The 16,350-nt window shown below is 42.2% G+C and overlaps 1 protein-coding gene across 3 annotated transcripts in view; it reads right to left on the bottom strand.

Moving 5' to 3' along the window:
- Klhl12 (kelch like family member 12) overlaps positions 1–16,118 on the bottom strand; it is a 29,906-nt gene extending 13,788 nt beyond the window's left edge. The window contains exons 1-5 of one of the 3 annotated variants that reach the window (XM_021633793.2): positions 15,962–16,118; positions 13,156–13,356; positions 8,816–8,969; positions 6,002–6,219; positions 1,212–1,361 (exon numbers count right to left, since the gene is read on the bottom strand). In XM_021633793.2, coding sequence (XP_021489468.1) covers positions 1,212–1,361; positions 6,002–6,219; positions 8,816–8,969; positions 13,156–13,350 — 717 coding nt within the window. In that variant the 5' untranslated portion in view covers positions 13,351–13,356; positions 15,962–16,118. Of the gene's footprint in view, positions 1–1,211; positions 1,362–6,001; positions 6,220–8,815; positions 8,970–13,155; positions 13,357–15,728; positions 15,911–15,961 lie in introns of those variants that run through there. The other 2 variants (XM_021633792.2, XM_060364334.1) reach the window with 2 other exon arrangements.
- Between the last annotated feature and the right edge of the window lie 232 nt (positions 16,119–16,350).

The raw sequence follows: 16,350 nt of genomic DNA, 5'->3' as shown, positions 1-16,350 counted from the left end.
CAGGAACTTTAGCTGTGAGCCGATATAAGCCCTCGCCGCCCTGAGTGGCTTTGTCAGACATTTTGTCACAGCACTAAGAGAACTAACAAATAGAGGTTTTAAGAAAGAAGGGGAAAATGAATTTGAGGTATGACATTAACTGGCCTGAATTTTTTTGGAGGGGGGCTCCCTATTTTTTATGTGTTTGAGACAGGCTGGCCTTGAACTCCTGATCCTCCTGCCTCCCACTGACAAGAGGTGAGATCACAGGCCTTCACCACAACTGGCCAAGTGAATTTTGTAAAGTGAACAACTAAGAAATGATTTTTGTGGTTAACTTTCAAAATGATCAGGCCCTGGGCAAGAAGTAACCCAGTAACTGGGCTTCACCTATGTGGACCAGTGCTTGCCAAAGTATAGTTGTGCCAGTTTGACAAAAGCTATAGTCACCTGGCAAGAGGGACCTCAACTGAGGAACTGCATCCATTGCATGGATATGTGTGTACGGGGGCGGGGGGAATTTCTGGTAAGTGACTGACAGGGGAGGCACCCCTCCTAAACAGGTGGTGGTACTGGGTTGTCGCTGAGCAGGCCAACAGAAGCAGGCAGGAAGCAGTGTTCCTTCGTGGTCTCTGCTTCAGCTCCTGCCTCCAGGCTCCTGCTCTGAATTCCTTCCTCCCTGTGGCTCCCTGGATGATGAACTGTAACATGCAAGCCAATAAACCCTGCCTCCCCATGTTGCTTTTGTAGTCATGGTGTTTATTATAGCAACAGAAAGCCAACTAGGACAGCAGTCCAGATCTCTCTCTCTCTCTCTCTCACACACACACATCACCAACAAAGACCTAAAATTAGAGAATACTTTTATAAACAACAGGAAGCTCAACTGCATTAAACTAAGTAAATCAGATGGACTAGGAGTAAAAACATGAAGGTTTGCTACTCAAAGCAAGATTTGCCTCTTTATGTTTAACAGAGGCAAGGAACACAGTTTATTATAAAGCATTCACTAGCACATAAAACAAAAAGAAAACACAGCACAAAATTAAACTATGGATTTTCATATGTGACAGAGGTCTGGCTTGCTGAGGAAGTTCCCAGCTCTACCTCTCCACTACTGCTGTTGAAGGGAACCAGGTGACTCTGCCTACATTAAAACTACTGGTTTTGAATAATAAACTAGGCCATGGAGCAGGGGAGTTTTTAGATGCCCGGTGCCTTAGATGACTTACCTCAGCATCTATCACATCTGTAATGTACCTGGGGGTCAGCAGGGGCATTCGGACATACTGTAAGAGGTCAGGCAAGGACTCTTCCCGCTCCTTCTTGGCATGCTTCACCCAGTTGATGACAGCCTCAAAGACTGGCTCTTCAGAATCTACCTGTATATGTATAATTATACATCATGGATTTTTGCTTTCCCAGTTAGAAAGTTTCCCACAAACTAAAAAACAACCATGCTTACTTTCTCCTTTCTGCTCCCTGTCCTCTATTACTGTTATCTCCCATCTTCCAGAAATGTGGAGGTTCTAAGAAAACAATCTTTTCAGATACAGAAGAGAATTATATGCAATTTAAAAAGAACTAAGATCAATAGTATTTAATAAACCATGGGTTACATGTTGGCCTTTCCTTCAGAATTTGGTCTTCCTTTCAGAATCTGGCTTTCCTTTCAGAATTGTATCTGTTCTTGAATTTTTATCTGGTTATTTCTGCAACTTTAGTTAACAGGGAGAAGAAATTGTTATCCTAATTAAAATTGATATAATTTTTATTCATAGTTGCCTCTAAAGCAGTTACTTCAGTTTATGATCATAAATAATGCTACAGCTTTCAAAGCATGGTCAGTCAGCATTTAATTATCAGATTCCGTGCTATGTGTGGCATATGCAGCTGCTTGGGGAGCTTGGATCATACAGGACAGTAATGTGGGACGCGCCCTCCCAGTTCTGTACTACGGCAGAAGAGTAACAGGCACAGCACCACTTAGGTCTTCACACAGACGCCTATGTGTGGGCCCTACGTTCTCACAACAGTCTCTGAGCATATGGGCTTCTTTCAAAACACTGACTGTGACTAGATGAAAGCAAACCAATTACACCACCTTCTACACTTTTCCCTGAGAACTGTGGTACTTTGGAGAGCAGAAATGTTTTGACATCTTCTCGCAGTTGATAAATTTACTGAACTTCTACTAAGTGCCAAATACTGACTTCACTGGAGCTGATCACATAACAGTGAACAAATCAAGTGCATTCCTGCAGGCGAGACGTGGCCTTCATTCTATCCCTGTCTTAGCCTTCCAAGTGCTGGGATTATAAGCGAATACTACCAATTATTAATTAGTGTACTCTTGCTGTGATACAAATGTACAGGAAAGTAGCAGAGCTTTGAGACAAAAGTAACTGAAAATTTTTTCACTTAGACTGGTAAATCAGGAAAAATCTCCCTGAGGTAGCAAGCTGAAATCTGATGGACAAGCAGCAAATAGCTAGAGAGAATCAAAGGGCCAGAAGTGGCAGCATGCACTGTTAATTCCAGCACTGGAAAGGATGAGGCAGGACTGCCTACATCGCGAGTTCAGGACCAGCCAGGGATACAGAATAAGATCTTATCTCAAAATCCCCAAGAGCACCTAAGACAGAAAAAAAAAGAATGCACCAGAACCTCAAAACAGAAGCTCTAAAACACTGCACTGTCACTGGGGTGGCATTTAATGAAGATAAATAGAACTCAGCCTCTGAGCTGCACTAGCTATGTCCCAAAGCTCCACGGCAACAAGTCTAGTGGCCATCAGACTAGACAAAGGGATTTACTCTGCCTTGAAGAAATTTTCTACAGGGAACACTGACCTAGGGCAAAGAGAACTGGCACTTTCGGACATTTTAGCTCACTAATCTGGGAGAGGGAAGGAAGAGTACTGACAGATTTGGAGGTTGGTACCAGATTGCCGAAGGCATTAGTAAGAGGAACTGTATATCCTTTGAAGGTTTCAGGCAGGTCAATAATAAACAGGTGTTTTTAGACTGCCGTGGTGACCACAGGTGGCACACTCAGAAGGGCTAAGAGCTGGAACATCAGTTCAAGTGTTCTCTGGAACAACAGGCTACACTCCAGCTGTGGCAGCCCTGGAGAAGTATGGGAAGGTCAGGGCTATCCTTCTTAGTGAAAGATGCTGGGGAGGATGTAGGATATTCATTTTTAAGAACATTTTTCTAGCCAGGGGTGGTGGTTCACGCCTTTAATCCCAGCACTCAGGGAGGCAGAAGCAGGCAGATCTCTGTGAGTTTGAGGCTGGACTGGTCTACAAAGTGAGTCCAGGACAGTCAAGGCTACATATACAGAGAAACCCTGCCTTGAAGAAAACCGTACCAAACCAAACTAAACCAAACCAAACACAAAAAAAAACCCTAAATAAATAAACTAACTAACTAATTAATAAAACAGGTTATTTTCTTTTGTTTAAAAATGAGCCAAATGTGCAGAGAGGCTACTGCCTCATTATGGGGAAAATATTCTTCACAGAGATTTTTTATGTGTCAGACAAGGCATTGCCATTTAATGCCTGAGACAGTCCTCTGTACTATGAACTAATATTATCTATATTTTAGAGAAGAGGAAAACAAAGATTAGCCTTACTGTAAAGCCCATCCTTAATGGGTTGTAATCACACGCTCTGCTTTAATCATGTGATACACTGCTTCCCACTGTTCGTTTTGTGAATGTTGTTTTTTGAGATGGTGTCTCCAAGAACTCAGACTGGCCTTGAACCAAAAACAACCTTGAACCCTTGATTCTGATACCACCTTTCCACTGTCAAATATGGAATTGCAGACTAGTACCACCTTGTCTGGCTCCTATGGTTTTATTTAATAAGAGAAAGTGTCATTTAACAATTGGAAGTCAAGACATCCGGTTCCAGTTTTGGGCTGGTTTACAGAACAGAAAAAAAACAAAACAAAACAATCTTTTGTTGTCATTCCAGAAAGAAAAAAAAAAAAAAAGGCCAGTCTTGATATATGAGGATGAAAAACTACAGAAAAGAATGTTCAAGTTGTTTTTCATCTTGGCCTCTGAATATGGCTAGCTATTTGTTCTCTCTGTTCCATCTTATTTCATCCAGATCTACAATAGGTTCAAAATGAATGGTTTTGTGCTAATTTCCTAATGAGTAATCATTAGAAGCAAAATGGCCACCTGGTAGTAAGCTCATAGCTTAAGCGGTTGAGGCAAAGGCCTTGGGAAGACAGGGCCTGATTTCATTTTATTTATTTCTTTATTTATTTTTATTTTTGTTGCTGCTGCTGTTTGAAAATAGGGTCTCATGTAGCTCAGGCTCGCCTGGTCCTCGGTACATAGCAGAAGAAGGTTTTAAACTGATCTCCTGCCTCCACTCCTAAGTGTTGGAAATACAGCCACAAGCTTTTATACCCGCTTTTAATTTTTCCTTTAATTTTTCTTCTTTTGTTGGTTCCTTGAGTGAGGGTTTTTGGTAGTTCAGGATGGTGTTGAACCTCACAGCTCTGCCTCTCTAACACTGGAGTGATAGATGTGTGGCACCACAGCTAGCTGATTGCCTGGATATGAATCCTGGATCCTATCACTTGCTAACTATGATGGTGTGGTGGTTTACCTCTGAGCCACAGCTTCTGATAACTGCAGACAGATGTAAGGATCAAATTAGGTGGAAGCATAGGAATGATGTCGTAATGACAGAAGCTCTAGAGCTGGATCCAGGGAGGGTCAGTGGTAGAGTACTTGCCTACCATGCTCAAGACCTACCAATTACAAACTCTAACACAGAAACACAAAAGAATAAAAAGAAGAGGTAGGAAAAGGGAGAAAAAAATGGAGACACCAGGGATAGGGATTTTTCATAATAAGCGTTTGACAAAATAACCAATAGTAAATGCTGAATACTATTTTATTACAAACAGTAGTTCTTAGTAACATTACTGTATTTTCTAATACATAGACAAGTCAAGAAGAGACATGATGGGATGTTGGCACAGATCCTAAGAGACAGAGGCAGGCATTTTTCTAAATTCAAGGCCAGCCTGCACTGTGAGGCTAAGAACAAGACCAGCAAATTCTTGACTCAGCAGCACATCTGACAGTGCCTCTCCAGACTGGTATAAAAGTCAAATTGGGGAATAATTTCTCTCTAGGTACAAACAATTTAATAACTATTCTCATCAGTTTGCCTTACAACAGTTGTAAAAGATAGGTATATAGCAAAAGTTAACTCAAATTCAATACAAGTATACTTATCACCTTTTATTTTGTAAGGTAAATATGTGTTTTCTACCCAGTAGAACAAAGATCATTTGTTTCACACAAAACATATCACAGAATTTCTTTTCTGCTATGGTACTTCCCCCATGCCTCTACTATGTTGCCTAGGCAAACTCATGATCCTACCTCAGCCTCTAGAGTACTGGGATTACAGGTGTTCATCATCATGCCTGGCTTGGACATAGACTTCCTTTAAGCACGAAACTCCTACACCATGTAAAAGTATTAAACCAATTCTGATACTTTCTAACAGCACACCTTATCTAAACTGAGGAACAGTGGAGAAATAAAGTAACAGGAATATATGAACCAAGACTTGGCTTTCTTTGACTATCTTTCGACTAACTAAAGAACTAGTCCACTGGAGATTAGAGCTACAGGCTTCAAAGACATCTATTAGATCTCTGTTGGATTTCTCCTATTTCTACCTAACTATAAACCTATATGCAACAAATACTACTACACAGCCAGTGGGTAATAGTATTGCATAGAAATTTACCTTATTTCCAGTTTCTGCTTATTTAATTGCTTACCAGAGGAATGCAAATATTTGATAAAGGGAGAGAATTTTTTTTCTCCAAAAATACGCAAATAAGTTAAAACTTTTGGTAACAATATGGGTATTTGACTATGAAGCCATAAAATGGACACAGTCGCTCCATCCTGCTCTATAATTTTTGGCATGGCTCAGTTTTAAAGCAACGATAACTCCAAGGCAAGTCTGTACCTGGATCTCATCGCACTTGATCAGCTTCTCCACCTCTCCTTGACTCAGAAGAATGAACTCTTCATGCTGTACCACTTCAGGAAAATGCTTCTGGCTAAAGACCTCAGCTGCTTGCATCAGGTCAACGCAATTGTGAGTTTCAGCAAAATCCCTAATACCCAGGCAATTAGAAGGGTCCAACTGACTTTCTAAGAACTCACAGCAGGCTTGTTTCACACCTAGGACAAACACAAGCAGTGAGCAGACTTTAGGATACTTGGCCAAGTGTGAGGCGGCTTTGCATCCTTGGCTCTTAATGTCTTCTCTACATGTTATCAGAGGAATCCTGGCTTCATACCTTAACACACAAATTAGAAAATTTATGGTCCAGGCATATAAATATTATCTGTCTTAAGTACTAGGTCACCTTTCAAAGCCCTTTATACTTGCTTCTGCCTCATCTTTAAAATGAGGATAGCAAGTCTGAACTAATTTCGGGGATACTTGGACCATCAGAAGCTGCAAACTCTTAGCTACTGGAACCAATCTAAAAACAGTAACTAATTTACTATGTTCTTATTTTCTACTCTATATAGCTGTTTTGTTAAGATTTACTTATTTTTTTTTTATTTTGTGTATAAATATTAGGTCTGCATATATATAAATGCACCGTAGCATGGAGATCATACTTGTTAGATTTCTTAGAGCTGGAGTTAAAGGCAGTTGTGAGTCACGATGTAAGTGCTGAGAATTGGATCCAGGTTGTCTGCAAGACACGTGCTCCTAATCACTGAGCCATCTCTCCAGTCCATATAACAAACTTACTTTAAAACTCCACTGAAGGAAAACAATCCCGTAATTTTCTAACTGGGAAATTCAGAATAGAAGCTTGATATGTAGCTTATCAGAAATGTAGCAATGCTAGTCTAGCCTATCAGCAGCGCAAGCCCCAGAGTTCAATCCGTGGCACTGGAAAAAGAAAAGCCCAATGCATGAACTCAGTTATTTGGTTTGTCCCTGAAATCCCAGCACTCAGGAGGCTGCAAATAATGATAAACTCAAGGCCAGCTTGGCCTACACAATGAGACTCTTCTATAAAACAAAACTAATAAATAGTAAGAATGTTTCAATTATGTAGATGTTCATAACTGGAGGCTAAAAGAGATAGATCTGCCAATATCTGACTAGGTATCGGCTCCTGGTTAGTATAGATGTCTACTGCCTAGTATCAGCAGACAACTGTAATCCTAGTACTCAAGAGGCTGAGGCAAGAAGACAGAATTAAGACCAACTGGGATACAGTTCAGGACCAGTCTTATCTACACAGTAAAGACCAAAACAAAGAAAAAGTACACAAAAAAACAGACTAGAAACTGGAAGGGGGACCATTTCTAATGAAGTGAAAACATATTTTCATTGTTATACATCAATTTAAATTTACTTTTTTTGAGATATAGCTTACCTATGTAGCCCATGTTGTCTCTTCTTCACAAGTGCTAGGCAAATTTTGTTTTATTTTATTATTTTGTTTGTTTTGTTTTTCTGAGACAGGGTTTCTTTGTGCAGCTTTGGCTGTCCTGGAACTAGCTCTGTAGACCAGGCTGGCTTCCAATTTACAGAGATCTGCCTGCCTCTGCCTCCTGAGTGCTAGTATTAAAGGCCACTGCCTAGCATAATTTTTACTTTCAGTAGATATTTTAAGGCAGGCATGGTGGTGCATGCCTTCCAGCACTTGGGAGCCAGAAGCAGGTGTCTATCTTTGAGTTCAAGGCCAGCCTGGGCAGCAAGTTCCCAGGCAGCCACAGTTACACACTGAGACCCTGTCTCAAAAATCAAAACAAAAAAACAAAGTAGGGAACTGGAGAGACGGATCAACAATTAAAAGCACTATTAAGTCTTTAAGATCTAGGTTCAGTTCCCAGCATCCAGAACGCAGCCCACAACTGCCTATAACTCCAGTTCCAGGGGATCTGACACCCTCTTCTGACCTCTGTGGCCAACAGAGGTCATACATTTGACAGTAACACTTATACACATAAAACAATAAATGATAAAAAATAATCCTAATTAAATTTTAAAAATATTTTACATGACTCAAAGACGTTAAGATAGTAAATGGTTTATAACAAAAAGTCCTCTTCACCTACAAAAAGTCCTCTTCACCTTTCCATGCATATAGCGTCTAATCACAAGGTGAATAAACAGTATCTCTATAGGTAAAGAATACTATGAATACTGTGTATATATATATTAAGGAAATATATGTATTTTCTATTCTTCTTCACTTGGTTTGGCTTAATCATCTTATGTGTATGGGTGCTTTGCCTGCATGTGTATCTGTGTACCATTTTCATGTCTGGTGCCCAGAAGAGGGCATCAGGTTCCCTGGAAATGGAGTTACAAATAGTTGTGACCCATCAAGTGGGTGCTGGGACACAAACATAGGTCCTACTGAAGAACAGTCCATGCTCTTAACCACTGGGACATCTCTTCGTTTGATTTTGAGACATTGTCCTATTCTGTAGACTACACTGACTTAAAACTCCCAAACCTCCTATCTTAGCTTCATAAGTGCTGGGATTGTTGGTGTTAGCCACCACACCTGGCTCTTCCATATTTTAAAAAAACAGACAAAGTTTAAATATTTTCTTTTACAAGAGCCATATACTCTTATTTGAAGAATCTTTTGCATTGCTCTTAAACACATGTGATCTTTCATGCACAAAGATTCATATGTCATGCTTCTAGACTGGTCTCTAAAAGCCTCTTAATTTTACATCACTGAAAACACTTCTCAGGCTAATGTGTCACAAAGACACCTTTTACTGTCTGTACCTTTCAGTTGAAGTAGACAGGCTGCAGGGAGCAGTTCTTGAACATTCTCCACCGTCACATGTACTGTTTCTGTGTATACGAAGTCCAACAGGATTTCCATGGTAGAAGCAGTTAAACCTTGAATGTCAACATATGGCTTCCCCTTCTCTGAAAGCTGAAAATTCATGAGGTAGGAAAGAATGGAACTTGTAATTTCACAAGACAGAACCCACGTCTAAGAGCTTAAAGGAATGCTGGCACCAATTAAATATATATCTTTAAATATACAATCTGGGGCTGGAGAGATGACTCAGCAGTTAAAGAATACCACATGGCAACTCACAACCATGCATAACACCACTAGTTCTAGGGGGTCAATGCCATTTTCTGACCTCCACCAGGCACACACATGACACTCAGTCATACATGCAGGCAAAACACTCATCAATATAAAATAATTTTATAAAAATTTGTTTTATAAAAATTTGTTTGTTTTTCGAGACAGGGTTTCTCTGTTGCCTTGGCTGTCCTGGACTCACTTTGTAGACCAGGCTGGTCTCAAACTCACAGAGATCCGCCTGCCTCTGCCTCCCTGAGCGCTGGGATTAAAAGGGGTGCGCCACTGCCTGGCTTTGTTTGATTTGTATAGCAGGTATGATGTGTGTTTGTAAATCTTCAAATACAAATCTGCACAGTACGCTATGTTCCAGGAGTGACCAGGGGCGTATCAAATGCTGTAGAGAATAATTAGGCTGATTCCACATTAAAACCAGCACACATGTTTTAGAGAACAGAACACAAAAGTTTCATGAACATACAACTAGCGTCCTTTATGATACAACTTGATCGCTTTCCGCTCCTCTCCTACACACCACCCATACACTATGTAGTGGGAGCTCACTTGGTTTTCAGTTTGTATCTCAAGCTGTCCCTGAACTTATAGCCACCCACTTGCCCCAGACTGCTAAGGGCTGGGATTGCAGGTATTTGACCCCAAGTATGGCTAAAATAGAAATAGTCAATGAAATTTCATGTAATAGGATTCTGGAACGTATAGTTACAGCCTCCTCCAAGATTATCACGTTCCTCTCATCTGTCCCAGACTACCTCTGTATGGAAAAGACCCTGCAGATGATTGTAAGAGGCTCCTCTTTTAACACTGAGCTCGGGTGGGGCAGGAGGACTGCAGTGAGAACTGCTCTCGGAGATGCTGTGACGTCCTTTATAAAAACAAGACCAAATCAAATGCAAAAGCAAAACCTCAGAGCCTCAGGGCAGAGACAGACAGATCCCATGACTCACAGACCAACCAAACAGCTAGCTTAGGGTTCAGAGAGAGAGAGAGAGAGAAAAACCCTGTCTCAAAAAGTAAGGTGGAGGAGTGGTTAAGGAAGACAGCAATGTCAACCTCTGGCCTCAGCATATATTCAAATGGGTGAGCACACTCATACCCACCTGTGCTCGCACATACACACTCCTATTTACAACACTCTTATGTACTTCCATTATTAACTAAATAGCTTTACCATAGTTGATTTCTCTATCAGCCCAGAGAGGAACAAAAAAGCATTCTTTTAAAAAATCAAACCCTAGTTGGTAGCACACACCTTAATTCCAGCACTCTAGAGGCAGAGGCAGGTGGATCTCTGTGAGTCTACAGAGAGCCAGCAGAGTCTACAAAGGGAGTTCTAGGATGGCCAGCACTACACTGAGAAACCCTGCCTAAAAATGAATGAATGAATGAATGAATGACAGAAAGAAAGAAAGAAAGAAAGAAAGAAAGAAAGAAAGAAAGAAAGAAAGAAATATTGCAAGGCACCCAGCATGGTGATGCATACCTGTAATCCCAGCACCCTGGGAGGCAGAGGCAGGCGGATCTCTGTGAGTTTGAGGCCAGCCTAGTCTACAAAGTGAGTCCAGGATAGCCAAGGCTACACAGAAAAACCCTGTCTTGAAAAATCAAACCAACCAACCAACTGACCAAAACAAACAAACACACAAACAAACAAACAAACAAACAGAAACAGAACAAAAAAGAAGAATCATGTACGAGACGAAATGAGTTCTTTTTCCAAAACTCCAGAAAGTTCTCAATGTTGAAAAACCAGCGCAGGCCGACTTTCTCGAAGAGGAGAAAGGACATATATAATAAGCAGCTGGCAGCCTTAGCTCATTTCTTGTTCAGCACTTTTGGTTAACACTCCTTACCCAGCTAAACACCAATGCTTTGGGGGCAGACATCATGGAGACCAGTACCGGATAAAGATCTGTGCTGTTTTATTACTCAAGACGGTTTTTAAATTAGCCTGGATTAGCCGGAATGACCCCTACCAGCCTTATGACTGAGCATAGGAATGGAGAGTTAGATTTTATAGTCACAGTCTGTGGAGGCAGAGCCCGCCTCTATGCACGCTCTCAAGCTATGGGCCCTCGGACAAGGCAATTATTGAGACCCTTCATTTGTAAAATGTACCACTAGGGTAAATGACAAACACGGCACTTTAACTGGGCCTATAAATATAGTTGCTATTATTGTGAAACTTCCCCTCTCATCTGGTTCTAAAAACTACTTCTTCATTATAGTAATGTATACTTTTATTTTTTTAATTTTTATTTTATGTGCATTGGTGTTTTGTTTGCATGTGTGTCTATGTTAGTGTGTCAGATCCCCTAGAACTGGAGTTACAGTTGATGGGTACTAACTGAAGAAAATACTGGTGGTTAGAGACACCTTTTAAAGAGTCTTATCACAGAGCACCAGGCGTGGAGGCACCACCAATAATCTCTGTATTGAGGAGGCTGAGGCAGAAAGATGGGAGTATTTCAGGCCAACTTGGGCTTAAGATTCTGTCTCAAAACCAGAGGCACACACACCCAAACCAGAGGGTTAGAGAGACTTAAAAGCACTGTGGCACCCACATCAGGTAGCTTGTAACCACTGTAACTCCAGCTCCCGATCTGATGCCCTCTGGACTCCAAGCGCAACTGTGTGAACATGATACACATAGAATTCATGCAGGCACACACACATACACACATAACTTTTTTAAATCTTAAAAACAAACAGAAAACTAAAACGTCAGCATAATGAAACAATTCAGATATATGTCTAAGTTTAAATACACAATTATTCACATAACTTAAAATATTTATAAAGACTTGTTTACATATTTTTACTTTTACTTTTTAGAAAGCTTTAAGGCAGGAAGTGGTTGCAGACACCTTTAATCTCAGCACTTGGGAGGCAGAAGCAGGTGAGCTATGGGATCAAAGCTGGCCTGCTCTACAGAGTGAGTTCTAGGACAGCCAGGACTACACAGAGAAGGCCAGTCTGAGAAAAGGAAAAAGACAGCCGCACAGATGCACGCACGCACACACATCACAGTTGGCTCTCTCCTTGTACCATGCAGGTTCCAAGGACGGGGATCAGGTTCACCAGGTTTGGTGGAAAGTAGCTTTACTTGCTGGATCATCTTACTGGCTCTACTTTTTTAAAATTAATTAATTTTGTTTTTGGAAAAAATGTCTCATATAGACCAGAATGGCCTAAAACTGTATGTAGGCAGGGATGGTCATGAACTTTCGGCTTTATGTATGGTGGGCAAGCATTCGACCAACTGAACTCTATCTTGCCTTGTTTTTGTTTTTATGAGACAGGGTCTCACTATGAGGGCACCCTTGAACTCCTGATCTGCTTGTTTCCACCTCCCAGAAGCTGGTATTACTGGCATAGGCAATCATGCCAAGCTAAGATAATACTACATAGCCATTAATCAAATCCCCTTTTTCCTCTCATTGAAAATCACCCTGAAATCTCCATCAGTGGAATAAATTCTCATCTTCTACAATTATTGATAATTTAAAGGAGAAAGCCAGCATGTCTTTTTCAGAGCTTACCTATTTAATTAACACATTATACAAATTCACTGGCTTACCAAACTTTTGTTTTCATTCCTGAGTGTTTAGACGGGTGTTATTCTGTAGCCCAGATGAGCCTCAAATTTATGGTGATCCTCCAGCTATTGGCATCCTAAGTGTGAGCCACTATATCTGGTTTCAAGTCTATAGTTTATTTATTGAGAGTTTGTTTGGAAGTCCTAACAGGGAAGAGTTCCTACACTCTTGACCAAAGAATGGTCTGGTGGGAAACATAGTCTCCTTTGACTAAGCAGCCCCTTCAGAAAACGCACAAGAACAGTGAAGAAAGAAAGGGACACTCACCTAGCTGGCCAGACATATCAGATTAACAATCGTGACCAATGGACTGAGAAATGTCACAGCCGGGTCACCAACACATGATCTTTTGCTCCTTGAAATAAGAGTCCTACCATTTCATTTATGTAGCAATGACTTGCACTGACCTCACTCGTGAACATGGCACAGAAATAATCACTGCAGGCAGCCAGCACAATCCGATGGGCAGGGAAGTCTTTTTGCTCTACTCTCAATGTCACATCGCAGAGAGTGTTGCTCTTCCGCAGGGAGTTCATTGAGTTGAGGATGGACTTGGCGTGAGTATTTGTCATTATGTCCTTGGGGGCCATAATGCCGCCCATCAAGCACTGTGGAGAAAGAACAAAGGAGCCTTTGGACAGTGCAGCTTACAAGGGGAAAAGATCATAAAGGGCTTCCTTAAACGAAAACTTCCACAAGCACAGAGCACTCCTGACCTTGGCACCACCACCACAATCCAGTAAAAGTTACTCCAGTAAAAGTTACTTCTTCCTCCAAATTCCACAAGTTGTACATCTTTGGATTCAAACAAGCAAGAGTCAAAATATCCAAAAAATAAAGTACTGATTTTGAACACATACTATTTCAGTCAGAGTTACTGTTGGTGTGATAAAATATAAAGACCAAAAAGGAACTTGGGGAGGAAAGGATTTATTTACATTATCTTGTGTTACAGTCCACTGAGGAGGCAGGAGCTGATGCAGAGGCCACGGAGGGCTGGCTTACTGGCTTGCTCCTCAGGGCTTACTCAATTTCATTTACTTTTTGTTGTTGTCTGCCTGCTTTTTGTTTTTGTTTTTGAGACAGGGTTTCTCTTTGTAGGCCTCGCTGTCCTAGAACTCAATCTGTAGACCATGCTGCCCTTGAACTCACAGAGATCCACTGGGCTCTGCCTCCCAAGTACCAGGATTAAGGGTGTGCCCTACCACTCAGCTAGCTCAGCCTACTTTCTTACAGAACACAGGCCCACCAGGCTAGGGGTGGCACAGTGAGCTGAACTCTTCCCCATCAGTCACTAACTTAAAATATGGCCTACCAGCTTGACAGCTTTCAGCCCTGTAGGCATTTTCTCAATTAAGGTTCCCTCCTCTCGGACAGCTTGTGCCACGCTGACATAAAACTAGCCAGCACAAATACAGTACAACAATTTTAGTTTTAGATATGACAAGTAATCCAAAACTGTTTTGATGTACATGGGGTATGCATGGAGTGCATGTGCATGCCACTCCGTGACTTCAGAGCCAGGTGTGGTGGTACGCCCTGCAATGCAAGCACTCAGGAGACAGAGGTAGACTGCTGCAAGCTGGAGGCCACCCTGGGCTACATAACCAGTTCCAAGCTGACCGGGCCTCAGAAGGAGACTCTACCTCGAAAAGCAAACCAAAACATACCAAAGACCAGCAAACTCAGGGCTTACTATCTATAGATTCCTGGAGCCAATTCCCTATGGTTATCAGAGAACGACCAGAATTGCAAAATCCACTTGTATGCATCAGTTGAATAAATATGTACTCGAAAGGCAATGTGAGGAATACTTTCCTGAATGGACAGACTTCAGTCATACTAGTTTCCTTCTTGGAACACTCTGGGGAATTCAGTGGAGGTGTTTATGAATACAGTCTTTTATTTGGGATGCAAAACTTTCTGAAATGAACCAAGAAAAGAAAGTATTCTTCCCAAATCCACAATCCTAATTTCTGAAGGGTAAAATGCCATTCTCAATTCTCATCTTTTATTTAGTGGTTACAACAAAAGTACTCTCAATACTCCCTCCAACAACTGTGTAACATCTATTTTTACACAAAAGGAAAAGATTCACTAAAGTAAGTGGTTTTTGTTTTAAAAGCTTTCCTTAGATCAACACAGCTTTCCTTAGATCAATTCTGAGAGGCAAGAAACTCTGGAGACTTGTTGAATTCCGAGTAAGTATCTTAAGATTATGAAAATGTCCTGGTGTCTTACTCAGCCTGTGACTGGACTTTAAGATTTGTATCAAAGCTGACAGTAACCTCAGGGCAGCAACCTTCCTCCCAGCACAAAGCTTGAGCACAGTCACCTTTCAGAAACCACACATTCTAGAACTTCTGCTAATATCTGAATAGAGGATTTCTATTTTGAATAGGGGAGGAGCATCAAATTCTAGAAGGCTAACATAAAGGGGGGAGGGGATAAAAGGGCATTCTCCCCTGCTAACACCAAGCTTAGCACCATCAAGTATTATTAGAACGACCTAGGTAGGCAAGGAGGTAGGTAAGATGGACAACTGCGTCTGTATCTTGGTAGTTTTGTGTTTAGGTAGGGTCTTAACAAGTGCAGGAAGCAGGGAAAGCAACCAATCCGCACTTAGTCTCCCCATGCTCAGAATCAGTGAAGATGCATTTGGAATGTTTCATTGTATCAGAAACCAAGGCACCAGGGTACTTTACCAATTGTCAACATGAGCATTTAAGAAGAGTCTGCATCCTCAATGTGTTGCGGTTTCGACAATCCCCACCCTAAACCTTGTTTTGTTTTTTTTTTTTTTTCCAAGATTACTGGCGGGGATAATGCCCTACAAAGGGGCAAAAGGTCCACTATAATTTGGGTAGGAAAGGGGGTCATCTTACCTCCATTTACGAATGTACCATGCACCTCATTAATACTCTTAAGTAACTTCTTTAAAACCTAAAACACAGACCACCAACGTGCTACTCCCACCTACCATCGGAGAAAACCCACTCCAATCTTTGTAGTGCTGTAGCTTTGCTCTGCTAGATGAACTTAACTGTTTCTCAGCTGAATTCTTTCCTTCCAGGTGAAACCTCCTCCCGGGGATGCCTGCTGCGCCCCACCTCGTCTCCGCCCAACCCGGAGGTGCACCAGGGCTGGGGGAAGGCCGCGCCCCAGGCGGAGGGCAGGATGAAAAGGCCGGCTGTCACGGCCGCGCCCACTCACCTGGGCTCCGGGGCTGCCCGAGCGGAGGGGCTGGGCGCGGGGCTCGCAGGCGGCTGAGCAGCCGGAGCGCCGCCGCCGCCCGGACCAGCCGCTGCGGAGCAGTTTCCGTGGTACTCCAGGCTCCAAGCTCGGCGACCGCGCGACGTGATGGCGTCATGCCGTGGGAGGGGCGGGCCCCTCCGGGGTTACGTCACGTTAGAGACTGAGCCGAGAGGCCGCTCTGTACCCGAGGGTTCAGAAAATGCAAAGAGAAAATTGGGGGGTGGGTGGAGTGGAGTGGAGTGGGCGGGAGGCGGGGAGGTTCGGACGCGGGTCGCCCCTGCGCTGTACGGCTGGCAGTGGGCTGCGTTCTCCTCACACTCAGGAGACCCCCGAGACTTCAGAGTTCT

The sequence above is a fragment of the Meriones unguiculatus genome, chromosome 11 (genome assembly GCF_030254825.1).
Source record: "Meriones unguiculatus strain TT.TT164.6M chromosome 11, Bangor_MerUng_6.1, whole genome shotgun sequence".
NCBI classification, from domain to species: Eukaryota; Metazoa; Chordata; class Mammalia; order Rodentia; family Muridae; genus Meriones; species Meriones unguiculatus.
Note: the sequence above shows the minus strand (reverse complement) of the source record. Positions and strands in the feature narration are given on the sequence as shown.